Here is an 18,515-nt window from a genome sequence, read left to right as displayed (position 1 = left end):
CAGTGCTTATGTTCTATAAAGTCACTATGAACACTGAACTAGCAAATACTGAATCATTGTTCCTTGTTGAAGTATAGGTTTATGTTCCTATGTATTTATGGTCTCCACATTTTCATCAGCCAGTCAAAACATAACCTTGTTTTATGTCTGTTTCTGTTTAAAGTTACCTTGTTTAATATACATGGTTGATTCATTAACATTGAACTCACAGCCAGCAGCAGTATGAATCATTCCTGAATGAAGTCTATTTAACACACATCTCTCTGGGAGGCATATCACAATCTTCTTACTCATAGGAATGCTAGACAGCACTTCATTATTATATTTGGGGGTCATTTTAAAAAAACAATATCACTCAGAAAAAACATGGCACTAAATAGATCACAAAAGGCTAGCTGTTTATGTGAGCTAAAACAAGAAGTCAGAGTGTCACTTTGTTTGACCTCGGCTGGCAGCATTTGCCTGTAGCAACTCACATTTTTCATTACCATGTACATGTGTGTGTCTGTGAATGACCAAAGAATTGCTGTGACATTTTATCAGAGTTACAGGGGAAATTCAGCAAGTAGACAAATTCACAAACATGGAATCTTTTAATGAAGGTCCGCTGTGTATTCATATTTATAAATATAATTGAATTTAAGACATGACTCATCATGCAGTTCATTTATTTATTTACTCACTTCCTGAACAAATAATTATTGAGGACTTATCATATGTCTCACACCATTCTTTACACTTGAACTATAGTAGTAACTAAAACAAAGTTCTCATTTTCATATGAGGATTCAGTTTTAAGTGTTATAAAGAAAAATAAATCAAGATAAGAAAATAGAGGATGATGGAGGGTGCTGTATTACATATAGTGGTTATGGGGGCCTCTTTATGGAGATATTTGGTCAAAAACTTAAATGCCTGGCCGACATGGCTCAGTGGTTGAGTGTTGACCTATGAACCAGGAGGTCACGATTCGATTCCTGGTCAGGGCACATGTCCGGGTTTTGGACTAGATCCCCAGTGTGGGACCTGCAGAAGTTAGCCAATCAATGATTCACCATTGATGTTTCTATCTCTCTCCCCATTTCCCTTCCTCTCTGAAATCAATAAAAACGTATTATTTTTTTTTAAACTTAATTAAACTGAAGTAACAAGCCATGTTTATATCTCAGTAAAGGACATTTCAAGCAATGAAAACAGTGAATGCAGAAAACCCTGAGTCTTCTATCTGCATAATGTATTTGAGGGAAGCAGTGGTCTAGACCAAAGTGAATGAGGGAGAGACGATGGAGGTGTAGCCAGGCACAAGAGCATGTATGAAGGGTATGGAATGGTCATTGACTTATTCAGAGTTTGATGGGAAACCATGAACAAGTTGAGATTATGGGAGTAATGAGATCTGATTTATATTTAAAAGAATCATTTAATCTGCCATGTGGAGATATGGATTGCAGTAGGGCAAGAGTAGAGGAAGATCAGGAGATTATTGAAGTTGATCAAGTGAGGAAAGATGTTAGGGTAAATTAGAGTGATATGAGTGGAGGTTATGAGAAGTAGATTTACTATTTCTGAAAGATAAAGCTGGCTGCATTTGCTGAGAAATAGGATAAGAAGTATGACAATTTGACTTTTTCAACAAATATTCTAACGGTTGTAATCAGAGCAACTGAAAAAAAAAGATGGATTAGTCATCAATTGAAGTAGGGCATGCCATAGAAGGAGCAGGTTTAGGATTTGGGAATATCAGGAGTTCAGTACATAAGTTTTACATGTTTATTATATGTAAAAAAATGGGGGTGTCAAACAAGGAAATGGATATGAGAGTCTGGAAATTCAGAGGAAATTTGGGGGCTACAGGTAGACATTTGAAAGTAATCAGCACATGGATAATATTTAAATATATGTGAGTGGGTAAGAGCACCTAGAAAGTGAAAGTATATAGGGAATGGAAGAGGCTGAAATACTTAAAATCCTAGGGATAGGGACCCAGGTAACCACTAGGCTATTTTTCAGTGAATTAGAATAACATCCATCTGAGAGAGCATAAAAAGCTCTCCAGCATGGAGAAGAAGAAAATTGAACTTGGTTAGAACTATAAAGAATAATGATAACTAGATATGCTCTATTAAACCAATTTACCAGATGTTCTGTTCTGCATATAGTACTAGTATATCATTTATATTATCTATGAAGGAGCCTTTATATTAGGGAAAATAATAAACATAAATACAAAAAATCACATACATATACATAAATATATACATACATACCCTATATAATAAAGAGGTAACATGCAAATTGACTGTCATACCCTCACAAGATGGCTGCCTATAACCAGGCCAGCAGGGGGGTTAGTGAGGGATGACGAAATGACCGAACAAGCAGGCTGAGTGAGGTGACCAGGCCATCAGGAGAGGTTAGTGAGGGATGGCCAAACATCTGAACAAGCAGGCTGTGTGGGGCGTCAAGGCCAGCAGGGGGGTTAGTGAGGGATGACAAAATGACTGAACAGCAGGCTGAATGGGGTGACCAGGCCAGCAGGGGCGGGGGGTGAGGGGTGAACAGGCTGGCAGGGGGTCAGGGGCAACCAGGCCAGCGGGGTGGGGGGAGGTGAAGTTGGCGGTGAACAGGTTGGCAGGGGTGGCAGTAAGGGATGACCAGGCCAGTGGGGGGGGGGGGCAGTTAGGGGCAATCAAGCAGGCAGGTGAGTAATTAGGAGCCAACAGTCAAGGATTGTAAGAGGGATATCTGACTGCCAGTTTAGGCCTGGCAGTTGGATATCACCTGAGGGGTCCCAGATTGGAGAGGGTGCAGGCTGGGCTGAGGGGAACCCCTACCCCGAGTACAAATTTTGTGCCCTGGGCCTTTAGTATACACACACACAGACACACACACACACACACACACACACACACACACACACGCTGAGTGGCCAGATTATTAAGATATCTGAACACATAATAATCTAGCCACCCAGTGTATATCATAAACACTAAAAGGCTAAATTGTCTCCTTGACCAGGAGTTTGACTAGCAGGCTGGCTGGCCAACCACTCATGTCTCCTCCCACTGGCCAGGCTGGCCGGACCCCACCCATGCACAAATTCATGCACCGGGCCTCTAATAAATACTCTGATGGGAATTAAAACAGGTAATTTCTGGAAATGGATGCAGTTTCAACTTAGGCACAGATCATGTACTGTAGATTGTAAGCAAGGGTTTTGTGGTAATGATTGGCATAAAGCCTGACACCATTGCCATGTGGCAGAGAGCAGCACATTTTTGACACTTGCATTATTAACAATGAAGTTAGACAAGTGTTCTTCTGGAAAACAGTGAGTCAAATGCATGCCCAGCTATTTGCTTTCTTTGATAAATATTGTTCACCAAAATAAACCTAGAAAAGTGAGATTTAAGTACCGTATTTTCCTGTGTATAAGAGGACTTTTGAAAGGAAAAAAAGTCAACCGAAAATCGGGAGTCGTCTTATAAGCCGAGTATATCTTGAAAAACGTCTCGATATGCCGCTAAACAAATTTTGTGAAGAGACCTTCCATTTATCATATCAATGTACGATATATTACGGTATGTTCGAAAAATGTCATTCATTAAAAATGTAATTAAAAAAAGAACTGGTGTTGCCTCGGAAGTGGGGGGTAGTCTTATACAGCGAATATAGGCCTAAACCTATATTTTAAATGTAAAATTAGGGGGTCGTCTTATATGCCAGAAAATACGGTATGTGCCTAATAGACTCCATCTGGATGTTGATAACCAACTTAATCTTGAATTACAGTTGGTCCACCACCAGAAGTATTATGTGGTTTATATTGTCCTCTCCTGGAGAGGATTAGATGGAAAGTGATTACTATCATTTAAATGTTTGTGTCTTTATGACTGTTTAACAAAAGTGCCAATGTAGGTAAAAGAATGTTCCACATTGTCATAGTAAATAAATAGACTTGAAACAGAAATATATTTCTTATCCTTAAAAGTTATTTTAAAAAAATCCACAAACACAAATTGAACCCTTTCATAATGTACTCATATGTTATTTTATAATAATATCAAATCTTTCATGACCTGGATCTCTTTTTAGTAGCTGAGAAGCCAAAGCAGTGAGACTGGAAAGGAAAAGGAGAAATTTTGAAAAAATTAAGAATGTAAATATTTATTGGATTCAGGATGTGATGTGGGTGGTGAATGAAGAGACCACAATGAATTAAAGGCTGCAAAAACAGAAGGAATGTATGTATGCAGATACTGCATGGAAACAATGTATGTAATTACCTGGACCTATTTTTGAAAATACATGATTTCCTGAAAAAATTTGTCTTCTACCATTAGCAGTGTCATACTGCAAAGTTTAACACTGCAAACTTCTAGAAAAAGTTGGAATCTCAGATTCAATATCATCAATTAAGTTTGGAAGGAAATATAAAGAAATGTTTATTGTGCCTGATCAAATTTCAAGACAAGTGTATAGCAGGGTCAAACATTTAGCATATTTGTATTTTGTGTCCTATCGGCATTTATTTATTCAAAACTAGTTATTTATCTAAGATTTTCTGTCATTTCAAGTAGTTAACACATAAAAATATGTGCTGAGCCTTAATATGATGTTAAAGGCTTGTGATGTTCAAATATTTTGCAAAATATAATTTAATTTTCTATGGCTATTAATCACAGCAGAATCGTATCTCTCAAACACAGTCATCTACAAAGTAAATCACATTAACAATTTATTTCATATGAAAAGAAATGTTATCTATAAAAACCTTTTTTTCTCTTGCTTCTCTAACAAACATAATCAGTTAATCATCTTCATTTTATGCCTGGCTCTGATCTTCTGTAGTCTTAAAACAATGGTCAATTATTGCAATTAATGAAATACTTGGAAGATGATGTTTATGACCATATTCATGATGAAATGTTATAATGTTTAAATTATAAGCCAATATCTCAGATTGGAAGAAACAAAGACTCCATCTCTCATACGTAATTTCCAAATTCAGCTAGAAATAGTTAATATAAGATAAATCAGTTTTACATCATTCTCCAGGTTCTTGAAGGCCAAGTTTGTGCCAAGTGGACTTGAGGGATCATCTGCAGAAAAGAGTCGCTTTTCAGCATTGTCTCTTTGGCAGTGGTTACTGCCAGCTATCCAAGTGTGAATTGTGCTAGCGGCTGTGAGTGCTCAAGGACTGTAACACCTTAATTAAAAAATAGTGACTGTCTCTGTTGTTCTTGCTAGAGCTTTTTGTCTCATGTGCTTGGTTTCCTTTGCATTTTTTTGTATTTGCATGAAAGAAAAAAGAAATCACTCCTTTGATGGTGGGGTGTGTGTGTGCTAATTTCACTGTTGTGGAACAATATTATCATCTTTAGTTTAATACTGACATTTTTTGTGCAGTCACTTTAATAGGCTTTGCTAATCAGAATTTTCTGGGCCCTTTATTATTTCTCTGAATTCACTGAACAAGTCCATTCCCAGGGATACTGCAAATGCAAAGTAAGGCCAGACAAAAATAACATTTATTTCATGAAAGTTTCATTAGAGCTCCACTAGCTGAAGATAAAGGGGGGAAAAGTTTCACAGAGAATCATCTGAGATATTACGATATACCGATTTTTTAGAAACAAAACACAAGTCTGAAAAGCCATCAGGTGTTCCTATGAAAGGAATACAGAATTATATGGATTTTGAATATGTTGAAAAATGGCTTAAGTGTACTGAGCTGTTGTTCACAGCCCTTGGCTTTTATTTTTTATGTGAGTTATATCTGAACAAGAATTTTATTATAGTCAGTGTTGTTCATGCTGCTATAGTTAAGGTTGTCAGCATTTCCATTATGACCCCACTATTTCAGTTGGGGTTCATAACTCAGCGTCAGAAGTCACTCTGGGCTAAAGGTTGGCATATGCATTTTCAACTTATGGTGATAGTGATGGATATGAGCATGATTAAATATGTAGTAAATATTCAAATTAGCATATACTACTTTTTATGCTATGAAATATTTTATTGGAATCATATATTATGGTTCCTTAATTATAGAAACTGCCTGACAAATGTTAGTTCTGTCAATATAACTGATTAACAGAGTTAAAGAAATTTTTTTCAATCTAATTAGTCCTTGTAGCCAAGAAACTCTGAGTTTGTCTTGGAGCCATGAGCCAAAACATTTCCTGTTACCAATTGAGTAATTGCTCCCAAAATCACTCCATAATATATCAACATTATAGCTGAAAAACTGGTTAATTCCATCCAAAAATTAGTGAGTGCCATGGGGATTGAAAGGTTAAACTAACAGTTTGAGATTTTATATATATCCATAGCCCCACGGGCTTTAAATGTATGTCTTTAAATTTTTTTTCATTTTTCTGACTATAAAATTTCCTGGTTATGAAAGCTAAAATATTATAGAAGGTTGAGTAAATGTAGAAAACTTAAAGACATAAAATAATAAATAATCTAAATTACCCTTATTCCCTCAAACCAGGCAAAACCACTGGTTACATGTTGGTACATATCCTTCCAAACTTTTGTGTTATGCATACACAGATACCTATATTGCTTGAGGAGTTGAGAAGGGAGCAACTTATTACAAATAACATTTCTCTCTAAGTTGTGTTTTTGTTTGTTTGTTTGTTTGTTTTTGAGGGGCGTGGCATTCACCATAGGAATGGGATGTTATTTAATATGAAGAGTTATGGGGATGTCACCCTTAGGGGCACTAACCTGGACAGTGGGCCCAACACAGAGAGAGTTTAGCATGTTCTAGAATCTGAAAGGTAAGTGTGGCTCAGATAACAGTGATAGGATGAGGCTGTAAAAATACACATGAGCTAGGTCATGGCAGAACTGACTGCACTGCAATGTGCCTGGTAGACAGGAGACCCTCAGTAAATAGGTACGTTTCCTTCTTTGTGGGCTTTAAAGATGATGTCATCTTGGCCAAGGTTTTGAGGGTCAAGTTATATGAATTTATAGGTTATGTAAATGTTTCCTCTCGGATTTGGGTCACCATCAGGATGTGCCTAAATTAGCTCAGCCTCACTTCTGATTTTTTTAAATATATTTTATTGATTTTGTACAGAGAGGAAGGGAGAGAGATAGTGAGTTAGAAACATCGACGAGAGAGTCATCGATCAGCTGCCTCTTGCACACCCCCTATTGGAGATGTGCCCGCAACCAAGGTACATGCCCTTGACCGCAATCGAACCCGGGACCCTTCAGTCCCCAAGCCGACACTCTATCCATTGAGCCAAACCGGTTCCGGCCTCACTTCTGATTGTTGTGTAGGTCTCTCTTTTTCTGTCCTTTAACCTCCCTCTCTTACTCCCTCCAGTACACACCCTTCTTTACTAAGCAAATACAGACAGACCAGCTGCCTGTGCTACTCAGCTTTTCTTGTTTTTGTTTTTTCCCCCTCACCAGCCCATTTGGAGCATTTTCCTCCACCTGGATTCATCTTTTCTTCTCTTTCTGATTCGTTTGCAGCTCATGATTAGAGCTTGTTGTGCAAACACTGCAAATCAGTGAGAGGTCAGAGAAACAGCAAGAGGCGCACATAAAATTTTCTCCAGATGATGAATCTTTTAAGCTAAATCCTTTTACCAGAAAGGTTACCTACTCTCCATGGAACTGATAAATAAACCTTATGCAGACTTATGCCAATAAAAACAGATCTATTAAAGTAACCAGCAGAATTCATGCCTAAGATACCTTTGTATTCAGTGAGAGAAAGCAGCACACATTTAACAGAATTGTAACAAAAATAGCACTGGCATTAGTGAAAATTGAGTTTCTTTAGGTGGAATAACAAAAGGAAAACAATATACAGCAGAGGCAGGAAGTTTGTGGCCTGTAGTACAAGAATATGTGATTTTGAAAGGAGACAACCAAGGGGTCTGGGATACATGTCACTATTTGAGCCAATTAAGCAGAGACAGGGTTGAATTATGTATGAGCATTTATCCAGTACTGCAGGAAGTATGGAAGAGCAACAGGTCATCCACAGAAATCTTATCTGAGCCACCCCCCTCCATAAATCAGCTGCTTACATTTAGTATAATAGAAGGACAAGATAGCATAGGAAAATAGAAATTATAGGCATAAGAAAGTGAGTTGGGTATAATTGTTAAAGGTTACGGACAGTGGGGTTGGTGGGGTCCCTCAGCCTGGCTGATGATCGGAGATGATCAGGGCTACTGGAGGTTGGCCAGGGGGAGGGGCTGTGGGGGGTTGGCCATGGGAGGTTTAGATTGAGGTAATCGGGGCCAGCTAGCAGGGGGGAGAGGCTGCAGGAGGTTCAAATCAGCGCCATCAATTGCTGGCTGGCTGGGGGGAGGGACCGTGGGAGGTTGGCTGGCTGCAGGAAGTTGGCTATAGGAGCACACTGACCATGAGGTGTCAGCTCCTGCATTGAGTGCCCGCCCTCTGATAGTCAGTGTGCATCATAGTGACTGGTCGACTGGTTGTTCATTCATTAGGTTGCTTAGGCTTTTATATATATAGACCGGAGGCCAAGTGCACAAAATTCATTCCTAAGGCAGGGTGTGTCCCTCAGCCCAGTCTGCACCCTCTCCAATCTGGGACCCCTCAAGGGGATGTCTGACATCCCTCTCACAATCCAGGACTGCTAACTCCCAACTGCTCACCTGCCTGCCTTCCTGATTGCCCTAACTGCTTCTGCCTGCCAGGCTGATCACTCTCTAACCATTCCCCTGCCAGCCTGATTGATGCCTAACTACTCCCCTGCCAGCATGGTCACCCCCAACTTCCCTCCTCTGCCAACCTGGCCACCCCTAACAGCCCTCCCCTACAGGCTTGATTGCCCCCAACTGCCCTCTCCTGCTGGCCTGATCACTCAGAACTGCCCTCCCTTGCAGACCTGGTCCCTCCCAACTGCCCTCCCCTGCTGGCCACCTTGTGGTGGCCATCTTGTGTCCACATGGGGCAGCCATTTTTGACCACATGGGGGCAGCCATCTTGTGTTTTGGAGTGATGGTCAATTTGCATATTACTTTTTTATTAGATAGGATTGCTATCATTAGTAAGTTATATTTAATATTGCAACTATCATGCTTAAAATATACAAGTATACATTTTTTAGTAATTGTTCATGTTTTCTTTAAATATTATTCTATTGGATTTCTTTTTTTCAAGTAAGAGAGATAGTTTAAAAATTAGTTAATAACATTTGGCATTTCAAAGTCTCCCTGCCAAGCACTTTTTATTAAATGTACCTGTTATAGCAGTAATTTTTCAACTGGTGTGCCACAAGAATTTTGAGAACATGCAATACCTGACTGTTTAGTTAGGAGCACTGACCTTTTTCCCTCAGATTGTTAAATGCAAAAATGACAACTGCCAACACAATATTTGTCCAGTGTGAATGAATCAATGTTATACCTGTTTTTTGACAGATTGGCAAAAAATCTGTTTTTGGTGTGCCCCAGAATTTTAATGATTAGTTTATGTGTACCATAAGATGAAAAAGGTTGAAAATCATGGTTATACTGAAGGAAAAACTTTGTTTTTTCTGTTTGTCTTTCTAGGTTCTCTGGCTGAGGACTTATAAATTATACTGAAAAGAGAGACTAACAAGAGAAAAAGACACAAGTTTATTAGTGCATGCATATATATGAGAGTTCTAAGTTATGAGTAACTCAAAGGGGTTAGAAATTGGGCTTAGACAGCATCTTAACAAAAGAACAATAAGTTTTGTAGAAGTGACAAGACAAAGAAAATGGTCTTTGAGCTTCTAGAGGCAGCAAATTGTGGAAAGGTAAAAATATGTATGAAGAAAATTAATGGATGATAAGAGCTAGTTAGTAATATTTGTTGTATAGTCTTTGCTGCTGATAGGAGTTTAGAGTTGTCTCCAGTTGAGACTCATTCTGCCCTAATTTATAGAGAGTTGGAGGGGAATTTTTCTTGTGTTTCCCTTTTAATTGCCTTCAGCTCAAAATAGTCTTTATATCAAAATGGCATAATCTGGGCTGCATATTCTACTACCCTTCATTGTCATGTGTACTTAGCACATTATTGTGGAAGTGGACAAAGAAGAGGGTTCATTCTTATAACGCACACAGATGCCATCATTGTTTTATTTTGACTAAATCTCCCATCTTTAACATAATTTATCATGTTTTAATCCTATCTAATAAAGAGAGAATATGCTAATTGAATGCCCTCCCTCAAAGATGGCAGTGCCCACAGCCAATAAGGAGGAAATATGTTAATTGACTGCCCCGCCTTCAAAGATAGCAGCGCCTATAGCCACAAGATAGCCACAAGATGGGTTAGAATTGACAGAGGAGGTAAGTTAAACTACTCTATGGATGTAGGTATTCGGCAGCAGAGAGAAGTAAAGGCAAGAAAAACAGTGCTGTTAAATGCATAGGCAGACAGAACAGATTATCTGCAGATGGCAGTGACACAATTGGCTTGATTGGCACGTGACTGAGTCTAGTTATTTAGGTCCATTTATGAGATAGAACTATGCTATGTGGTAATTTAAAAGTTAAATTGAGTTTACATTCTTGCATTAAGACTAGGTGGACAATGTGCAACCATGAGCAGGAGAATGGTTTAGTAAAGGTGCTATTCTAGGAAAATATTCCACCCTGGCACCAAAATATCTTTAAAGCAGGAGTACTAATTGGAAGTACATTTTATTTCAATCTTTCTCTAAATTGATCATTATAATAAAAACTCCTGTGTTGTTACTTCTGTTTTAGTTAAGAAGCAACTAAATCTTTAGCATTATGTTGTATTTTTCAGTCTTGATGAGTCTTCTTCAATTTTTTAACATTTTGGTCTCTTAATCTGCAATTCTTACCTGATATATTTGCAAACTTCTTATTCTGTCCTCCAAGCTTACTATTCTTTCATAATATCCATCTCTTATATCTTTTTAATATCCTCTTTTAAACTCTTCTTAGTTTTCTTCTTACTATTACATCAATATTATATATGACCTTGGATTTATCTTCCAACTCACTAATTCTCTCTTCAGCTATATTTAGTAAACTTTTCAAGTCATTTGTTAAGAAGCAGTATAGTGTGGTAGTTATAAGTAAAGACTTCAAAGGCAGAAGTCTTAGCTTTAAGTTCTTTCTCTGCCACTCACTAGCTGGTTGATGTTGGGCTAATTTCTTACCTACTTTGTGCCACAGTTTCATCATTTGCAACATGGAGATAAGAATAGCATCTATCTTATAGGTTTTGGTGTTAAATGAGTGAATGTATAGAATGAGCTTAGAACCGTAGCAATTAATTTTTATTATAGTGGTTTCATAATTATAATATCTATACCTCCCATTTTTGCTAGGCTTGTTTCTATTTTCTAATCCATTATTTTACCCCTTTTGATTCCCTTTTCTTGGATCATTTGAGCATATTTATTTTAAAACCTCTTTCTGGTTATTCTGATATCTTTCGCTCCTGAGTTATGAATTTTACCATTTGTTATTTTGCTATCTCATAGAAGTTTGTTTGTTTGTTCATAGGATTTATAATTTCTTTACTTGGGAGCTTAACTTCAGTAGGATTTTTGTTTTTTGTTTTTGTTTTTTTGTTTTGTTTTGTTTTGTTCTTTTTGTTTTTAGAAATTCCAGATGCTCTGGGTTATAAGGTGCCATATGGATTGGTTTGCGTTTTTCTGTCTCTGCTGAATTTTACAAGTTTTATTTTAGTCTTTCAGAACAATTTTTCCTCACAGATTGATAGGGCATACCATCTCACTTTTATACCCACAGCTTGACAGGGTTAGCTTGTCTCCCTGTCACATGCCTCAGCAGGTGGCTGAAGTTATTTTAGACCATATTTCTAGGTGGGGCCACCTTTCCAGGGTCCTAGCCTTACTCAAGAAGCTCATTTCCAGTTCTTCATGCACAAGAAGCTTGTGACATAAATTATTTTCCTTATGCAGATATTAAAATCCTAGTCTTTATGCCTCCATTTAGTTCCATGTTTTTATTGGCATAAACTTATGCTCCTTATCAGAGGTTTGGCTTTGAATGCCCTTTTGGCTTCTAGCCTCTGGAAATTTGCCAGTCAGTTTTGAGACTGGCCTTTTTTCTTAAATTTTATACAGAATAGCCGAAACCAGTTTGGCTCAGGGAATAGAGCATCGGCCTGTGGACTGAAAGGTCTCAGGTTCGATTCTGGTCAAGGGCATGTACCTTGGTTGTGGGCACGTCCCCAGTAGGGGGTGTTCAAGAGGCAGCTGATCAATGATTCTCTCTCATTGATGTTTCTAACTCTCTATCCCTTTTTCTTCCTCTCTGTAAAAAATCAATAAAATAAATTTAAAAATAATTTTTATACAGAATAACTTGAATAGTATTAGTAGCCTTTCACATTAGCTTATGCTATCATTTTGTTTGGTAGAATACTGTCAGGAGTGACAATGCCAATTTACCAATTATATTTCTTTAATAAAAAAAGCGGTGCATTACGTGATTCCTCAGCTTATTGAGATATTATTGACATATAACATATGTAAATTTAACTTATACAGGCCTTGGTTGTGTTGATCAGTGGTTAGATCATCAACCTGTTCACCATAAGGGTCACCAGTTAGTTTTCTCCCCAAGAGCACATACCTGGTTTGCAGGTTAAATCCCTGGCCCCAGAAGCAACCAGTACCTGTGTCTCTCTCACATTGATGTCTCTCTCCCTCTCCCTCTCCCTCTCCTTTCCCCTCTCCCTCTCTCTCTGTTGCCTCTTTTGATAAGTACTTGATTCTCTCTTTCTCTCCCAGTTTGGCCAGTAGCCATGCCTCCATTTCTCTCCAGGCCTCCACCAGGGCTGCTGATTAGCCCCACCTTTCTGATCAGGACCCATTGATAGGCCCAGAGATGCTGACTGGCGTAGAAACTGACCAATTGGAACCAAATCTGGATGAAGTGTGAGGAGCCAATGGATGCCTAGGATGTGGAGATTTTGACACTGAAGCATAGTAACTAACCAATCAGAACCAAATCTGGGTGAATTATGAGGAGCCAATGACTGCCTAGAAGGTAGAGCTTTTGATGCTGACTGGCATAGAAACAGACCAATCAGAACCAAATTGGCCAGCAAAGGAGGGCAGTTAGGGATGAGATCAGGCCTGTAAGGGAGGGCTTGTGGGCAACCAGGCTGGCAGGGGAGGACAGTTGGGGGGCAAGATCAGGCAGGCAGAGGCAGTTAGGGGCAATCAGGTAGGCAGGTGAGCAGCTGTCCTGGAGTGTGAGAAGGATGTCCAACTTGCAGTTTACAGGGATCGGGCCTAAACTAACAGTTGGACATCGCCCAAGGAATCCTCAATTGGAGAGGGTGCAGACTGGTCTGAGGGAACCCCACTCCATGTTACCAATTTTGTGCACTGGACCACTAATTAAAACATAAACACATTTTGCTACATAGGCTATTGAATAGTATGTGACTCAACTCCTTCCCAAAAAGACTAGAAAAAAACTAGGCAAGCAATAGCTTTCAGATTTTTTTTAAATGTTAGTAAACACATTAAAAAAATTATAAAATATGTCACATACATATAACATGTAAATTTCAAAGAATAATTATTTTAAAATATATTAACTTACTGAACTAAGGAGTTGAAACTCTCATCAGTGCCCTTGTGTTTTCCTAGACCCTGTCCTTCCCCTCCCACTCCAGAGCTATTCTTTGTCCTGAGCTGTGTGTGTATCATCCCTGTTTTTCTTTATAGTTTTACCATGATATAACCCTAAATAACATATTATCTACTTTTGCTCAGTTTTGAACCTATAACATAAAGGGAATCATAAAATATACGTTGTTCTGCAAATAGTTTTTTTTTAATTTAATATTGTTACCTTTACCAATGTTCGTGTATGAACCTGAATTTTAGTTCTCCTGCCATTAGCTTTCCATTGGATGAACTCACCACAGTTTACTTGCAAGTTCTGGCAGAAACCTACTCTCTGACATTCCCTGAGGGGCTCCAGATTACAAGAGGGCACAGGCCAGGCCAAGGGACCTCACTGGTGCACAATTGGGACTGGGAAGGGACCAAGGGAGGACTCCAGGGCATGTCCAGCCTCTATTTACACAGTCCTTATCAGGCCAATCAGGGTGGGCCACCAGGGGAGGGACGTAGGAGGTTGGCCAGTCAGGGAGGTACAGTGGGAGGGCTCCAGGGCATGTCCAGCCTGTCTTGCTCTGTCCTGATCAGCTGGACCCCAGCAGCAAACAAATCTGGTCAGAGCATCTGCCCACTGGTGGTCAGTGAACATCATGGTGAGAGGTTGAGTGACCTTAGCATATAATCAGCATATTATGGTTTGATTGGTTGAATGGTCAACCAGACACTTAGCATATTAGGCTTTTATTATATAGGATACTGTTAGCATCAAGGACCTACTGAAGGGCCCTCAGAGAACCCTAGTGTCTCTAAACCACACATTGAGAACTACTGCTCCACTGTGAATCTAGGATTAGAATGATCAGGTCATTGATGTGTGTGCCTTCACACTTACTATGTAAGTCTAAATATTTTTTTCCAAAGCAGTTGTACCAATTTATACAAGATATAACTATTCCCTCGATAGCTTTTAATATTGTCAAACTTTTTAATTTTTTCAACCTAGTGGGTGAAAATGGTGTCTTGTTGTGTTTTCAGATTGCATTTCTGTGATTGCTAATAAGGCTAAAGATTTTTATTGGCTATTGAAAAAATTCTTGTCTTCCAATTTTCTTTTGGGTTATCTTTTTCTTAAGTCTGCTAATGAATTCTTTAAATATTGGAGATACTAATTCACTGTCAGTAATATGTGATGCAAATAACTGGTCATAGTTGAGGCTTCTGTTTTTATTTTTTAATATTCCACTTTTTAATTAACAGAGTTTAAAAAATGTTAATATAATCATTTTTTCTCAATCATTTTCTTTATGGCTTAGACTCTTTGTATTTTGTTTAAACAACTCTTTCTGCCCTGGCCAGTGTGGCTCAATTTTTTGGAGAATCATTCCATGAACTGGAAAGTCACAGGTTCTATTCTGGGTCAGGGCACATATCAATCCCTGGTTGGGAGGGAGGCAATAGACTGATGTATCTCTTTTACATAGATGTTTCTCTATTTTAAAAAATCAATAATAATAATAATGATGATGATGATAATAATAAAAACTCTTTCTACCTGGGGTCATAAAGATATTCTGCTAAATTTATTATTTATATTCATTCATTTAAACAACTAGAGGCCCAGTGCACAAAATTTGTGCACAGGGTTGGGGGGGTGTCCCTCAGCCCAGCCTGCACCCTCTCCAATCTGGGATCCCTCAAGGGATATTAAACTGCCTTTTTAGACCCGTGGGGTTGGGTTTAAACGGGCAGTCGGACATCCCTCTCACAATCCAGGACTGTTGGCTCCCAACTGCTTGTGTACCTGCCTTCCTGATTGCCCCTAACCACTTCTGCCTGCCAGGCTGATTCCCCCCCTAACAACTCCCCTCCCAGCCTGATTGATGCCTAACTGCTCCTGTGCCAGCCTGTTTGCCCCCAACTTCCCTCCTCTGCTGGCCTGGTCACCCCTAACTTCCCTCCTCTGCAGGCCTGGTGGCTCCCAACTGCCCTCTTCTGCTGGCCATCTTGTGGTGGCCATCTTGTGTCCACATGGGGGCAGAATCTTTGACCACATGGGGGCAGCCATCTTGTGTGTTGGAGTGATGGTCAATCTGCATATTACTCTTTTATTAGATAGAATAGAGGCCTGGTGAATGGGTGGGGGCCAGCTGGTTTGCCCTGAAGGGTATCCCAGATCAGGGTGGGGGTTCTCTTGGGGCATGGGGCAGCCTGGACGAGGCCTGTAGTAGTTTGCAGGCTGGCCATGCCCCCTGGTAACCCGAGTGGAGGCCCTGGTATCTGAGGTTTATTTATCTTCTACAATTGAAACTTTGTAGCCTGGAGCAGAGCCAAGCCCCCTGCTCACTCTGTGGCCATTAGCCATTACTGTTTGGTTTTATATATCTTCTATCATTGAAACTTTGTAGCTTAGAGTGGAGGCCTAGGCCAGCCGTGGCAGGTAGAAAGCTTGGCTGCCTTCATTGCCATGAGCAACCCTAGCCTGCTCTCTCCAGCTCCATGGCTGCTGCCATTTTTCTTGGGATTTGTCTTCTATAATTGAAACTTGTATCCTTGAGTGGAGTCCTAGCCAGCCAGGGTATGTGGAAAGCTTGGCTTCCGTTGCCAGGGAAACCCAAGCCTCTCAACTGCTCTCTGTGGCTGCAGCCATCTTGGTTGGGGTTAATTTGCATGCTCACTCTGATAGACTGGTGGGGTGGCTGGTGGGCATGGCTTGAGAGGAGTGATGGTTAATTTGCATATTACTCTTTTATTAATATAGATGTTTATTAGTTTCCTGCTACTGTCAGATTTTGTTCCAGATACTGTGGATATGGTAGTGAAAGAAAATATTTAAAAATCTGAGATTCCTAATGTTTACATTCTAGAAGTGGGGAAAGGGGCAATGAGCAAATGAGTAAGTAATGATTTTGTATAAAGATGGTTGTAAACATTCTGGAGAATCATAAAGGTAGACAAGTGTGAACATGGTCAGCAGTGAGGTTCTTTAGCCCGGAACAGCAAAGTGCAAAGTTCCTAGGCAGTTAAGTGCTTGGGGGAATTTGAGGAAAAGTAAGAAGACAAAGCAGCTACAACGGAAAGAACAAGTGTAAGGGTACTCAGAGATGAGATCAGGTTGATAACAGAAGCCCAGAGCTGGTAGGTGCCTCTTTAGGCCACTGGAAAGACCTGAGCTTTTACTTGGAGATGGGAAGGCACTGGAGAGTTTTGAGCAGAGAAATAACATATTCTGATAACTTAGTTCTTTAAAAACACCACTCTAGCTGCTGTTTTGAAAATAATCCATAGGCAGCAAGGGAGGAACACAGAACAATTAGGAGGCTTGTTCAGTAATCCAGGCAGAAATGAAGGTGGCTTGCATCAGATGGTGGCTGTGCTGGGAAAAAAAAATCAAATTCTTGATATATTTGGGGACTAAAAATTTGGGAATTGATTAGACATAGTTTGCAAGAAAAATTGAATCAAATAAGTAACTTCTCATTTTTTGGGGGGTGGGGGCATTTTTCTTGAGTAACTAGAAAGAGAATATCATTTAGAGAGATGAAGAAGAAGCAGATAGAACAAGTTTTGGTTCAGGTATAAGGACTTCCTTCGGGTATGTTACTGTTCTCATGCCCACACATTTTCTAAATAGGGATGCCAAGAAGGCAGATGGAAATATGAGTCTGGACTCATTGGGAGAGGTCTGCCTGGATATATGAATCTGGAAGTCTTTGAGTTCATGAGGCTAGTTGCGATTCCTTTCCTCCCACCTTCCTCTCGAAAAATTAAAACATACACACATAATAACAAACAAACAAAAAAAAAACTAAAATAAAAATAAAAGTTCTTAAAATAAAGAATTTAGGAAAGTCTTAAAAAGAATAAAATTATTATTTTTATGATCCAAACATAACCACTGTTAATATTTTGGTTTGTAGCTCTTAGTCTTATTTTTCTGTGCACTTTAATAAATCGGTATCTAAGCAAAAATGCAAAATACGCCGAAATCGGTTTGGCTCAGTGGTAGAGGGTCTGTCTGCGGACTGAAGGGTCCCAGGTTCGATTCCGGTCAAGGGCATGTACATTGGTTGCGGGCACATCCCAGGTAGGGGGTGTGCAAGAGGCAGCTGGTCGATAATTCTCTCTCATGGACGTTTCTAGCTCTCTATCCCTCTCTCCTCCTCTCTTTAAAAAAATCAATAAAATATATTTTTTAAAAAATGCAAAATACAATGTTTATATATTTGCTATGCTTTTCTTGCATAACAATACATCATGTTTATCATTCCCCTTCACTAAACATTTTCATGATTTTTAATGGTAGTGTAGCAACTGATAGTGAATATATAAAAATAGGCTTTGACATAGTCTTAAAGATTTAGACTATTAATCCATTGGAATGTATCCAAAAGTGAACTATTCTGATGGTGGTCAGTCTGGGAACAATGTCATACAAATAGAGGGCTTAGCAGGAGTTTTTTCCATAGCAACAGTTAAAAGGGTTCCAGTGAAAAAGGAGAACTATCCAGCAGCAGATAGTAGGGAGGAGGGCAGAAGAGGCCCCACCCATATGTTTGTTATACTACATATCTTATGCATGTAAATGTAAACTTTTTATGCAGTCTGCAAACACAGCCCCATGTGTTGTTTTTTTTTTGTGTGTGTGTGTGTGTGTGTGTGTATTGTAGTTGAGAAACTTTAATTTCTATTTTTATAATGGTAGTTTATGGAATACAAGCTTTGAATTAGATTTCTACTATTAAAATATTTTGAAATCAATTGGAGAGGATTCTTTTATTCTGAAAACAAATTATAACATTTTATTTTCTTGACCTTGAAGTACTTGTACTCTATAGCTTTCATGTTCAGCAAAAGGGTCCATGTAGACAGCATTTTACCTGATGTTGATGTTGATGTT

At 39.1% G+C, this 18,515-nt stretch overlaps 1 protein-coding gene across 6 annotated transcripts in view; it reads left to right on the top strand.

The window, feature by feature from the left end:
- The window catches only part of DIAPH2 (diaphanous related formin 2), a 960,594-nt gene that overhangs the window by 530,572 nt on the left and 411,507 nt on the right, over positions 1-18,515 (top strand). Inside the window, exon 24 of one of the 6 annotated variants that reach the window (XM_036440047.2) lies at positions 5,059-5,198. The exons of the other annotated variants lie outside the window; for them this stretch is intronic. Within the exon in view, the coding sequence (XP_036295940.1) occupies positions 5,059-5,066 (8 nt within the window). The 3' untranslated portion in view covers positions 5,067-5,198. Of the gene's footprint in view, positions 1-5,058; positions 5,199-18,515 lie in introns of those variants that run through there. 6 annotated transcript variants of the gene reach the window in all.

This window comes from Pipistrellus kuhlii, unplaced genomic scaffold (assembly GCF_014108245.1).
Source record: "Pipistrellus kuhlii isolate mPipKuh1 unplaced genomic scaffold, mPipKuh1.p scaffold_m20_p_16, whole genome shotgun sequence".
Taxonomy (NCBI): domain Eukaryota; kingdom Metazoa; phylum Chordata; class Mammalia; order Chiroptera; family Vespertilionidae; genus Pipistrellus; species Pipistrellus kuhlii.
Note: the sequence above shows the minus strand (reverse complement) of the source record. Positions and strands in the feature narration are given on the sequence as shown.